Here is a 2,204-nt window from a genome sequence, read left to right on the forward strand (position 1 = left end):
CAGGCCACCGAGGAGGTTTTTGCACTTAAAATATAAATTCTTGTTTTGTTGACTTTGAGCTTGATGTCATGAAATATGTAGTGACTTAGACTAACTGTGGCTACAAATACCATCAAGCCATTGATATGTGGGGAGTAAAATTAATCCCCACCACTCCACCCCCCCACCCTTGTCCCCCCCGACACACACACACATTCACAGATACCATCCAGTACACAAAACCAGATCCAAAGGTGGACTTGGGTGTCCATCATTGTGCTGCTCCTATTCAGGAAGTAAATTTCTACAGTCTTTTTTATTCTTAAAGCATCTAATTACAGAACATTGCAATGCAAGAGGGATCCAGAGGTGAACTGAATTATTGAAAAAACAGAAGCCAAGAGGGCACAGAAAGCTATTATGTGTACTCATAATAGATTCACCAAACTTAAGGGTGCTGAGAAATGCAAGCATTTAATTCAGAAGGCAAATCTCCTCTTTCATAGCCCATGGGGAAAAAAAATGCTTTTTCCTCCAAACCTTCCACAAGCTTTGGTAATTATGTTAGACAAAGGCCAAAAGCAGGGAACAGAGTGCAAGCTCTCTAAAGAAAGATATGTTGTTGATTTGGGTTAAAGTTTAAACAATTTATCTACTGAAACTGTTGCATACAAAGGTGGCTTATTGTTTTCTACCAAAGTTGTCCCAAAACATTAATAGAAAGAGCTGAAATATACAAAGGTGTTCAACCAACAGGTGAGGAGGAATGTGGGCTGGGGGCTTTGAAGGATTGAAGAGGCATCTGACTCTGGGAGCAGTGCCCTGTCCTTCAAGTTAAAACCTTCTAGAGTCATTATTGAAAATATTAAAACATCTTTTATCTGCATTAGAAACTTTAACTTTCAAACACATGGACCAAAGATGGAAAGCATAATGCTGTGCATTTCAACTAAGTGTTATATGATGAAGATGTGATCCTGAACACAAATTTTAATAGAGAGTGAAAATTTCTTCCAATTAAAAATAGGGAGGGGAAATTCAGTAGATTCAGTTTATGCTTTGATTTTTTTGCTTCGATTCATATCAAGAAACTACTGCAAGAAGGTTTTTAAATATCCAATGTCATTATTCACTAAACATAAGATTATCTTCCTAAGTGAGACATTTCCAAGTGCTGCTTTCATGATTTCTCCAAGTAGCAGACATAACCACACCTCAGAAGTCGTGATGGCATTGAGGTCTGGGGGAAGGTTTATTCCTCCATCACCTGCCTACTTCCTACTCATACTCACCAACTAGGGATTAAGTTTGTTGAGTACTTTCCAGAGAGCATTTTTCACTTCTTTGTTCCTAAGGCTGTAGATCAACGGGTTCAGCATGGGGATGACCACCGAGTAAAACACAGAAGCAATTTTGTCAGTGTCCATGGACTGGCTGGAGCTGGGCTGTAGGTACATGAAGATGATAGTTCCATAGAAGATGGTTACGGCAGTGAGGTGGGAGGCACAGGTGGAGAAGGCTTTCTTCCGTCCTTCAGCAGAACGCATCCTTTGAATGGCAATGTAGATGAAGAGATAAGAGATGAGGATGACCAGGAGGGTGAAAAAGACATTGAAGCCCACCACACAGAAGACAGCCAAGTTGCTGATGCGTGTGTTGGAACACGAGAGAGCCAAGAGTGGAGGAATGTCGCAGAAAAAATGATTAATCTCGTGAGAAGCACAGAACGAGAGTCTAAAGGTGTTTGCTGTGTGAATGGAAGCATTGAGGAAGCCACAGATGTAGGAGCCCGCAGTCAGGAGGGCACACACACCTGCTGTCATGGTGGTGGCGTAATGAAGAGGCCGGCATACGGCTGCATGGCGGTCATAGGCCATGCAGGCCAGGAGGTAACACTCGACAGTGGCAAAACCCACAAAGAAGAAGAACTGAGCAGCACAGCCATTGTAGGAGATGACTTTGTTCCCTGACTGCAGAGCAGTCACTGTTTTAGGGGCTACAGCTGATGAGTAACCCAGGTCTACGAAGGAAAGGTTACCGAGGAAGAAATACATCGGGGTGTGGAGGTGGGGGTCAGAGTGGATGATCACCATCATCCCCCCATTCCCAACCAGAGTGATGAGGTAGATGAACAAAAATACCAGGAGGAGGGGGACCTGCAGATTAGGGTCTTCTGTTAACCCCAAGAGGATGAACTCTGTAGCTTCTGTGCTATTTTCCATTGA

At 43.1% G+C, this 2,204-nt stretch overlaps 1 protein-coding gene across 1 annotated transcript; it reads right to left on the reverse strand.

The window, feature by feature from the left end:
• Positions 1-389: 389 nt before the first annotated feature.
• On the reverse strand, positions 390-2,204 carry LOC116599070 (olfactory receptor 1444). The gene has a single exon (XM_032358738.1). The coding sequence runs from the start codon at positions 2,199-2,201 to the stop codon at positions 1,275-1,277; it is 927 nt and encodes a 308-aa protein (XP_032214629.1). The 5' UTR covers positions 2,202-2,204; the 3' UTR covers positions 390-1,274.

This window comes from Mustela erminea, chromosome 9, assembly GCF_009829155.1.
Source record: "Mustela erminea isolate mMusErm1 chromosome 9, mMusErm1.Pri, whole genome shotgun sequence".
Taxonomy (NCBI): Eukaryota; Metazoa; Chordata; class Mammalia; order Carnivora; family Mustelidae; genus Mustela; species Mustela erminea.

Coding starts and splice junctions, on each gene's coding strand:
- LOC116599070 (XM_032358738.1), bottom strand. CDS start 2,201: ATGGAAAATAGCACAGAAGCTACAGAGTTCATCCTCTTGGGGTTAACA.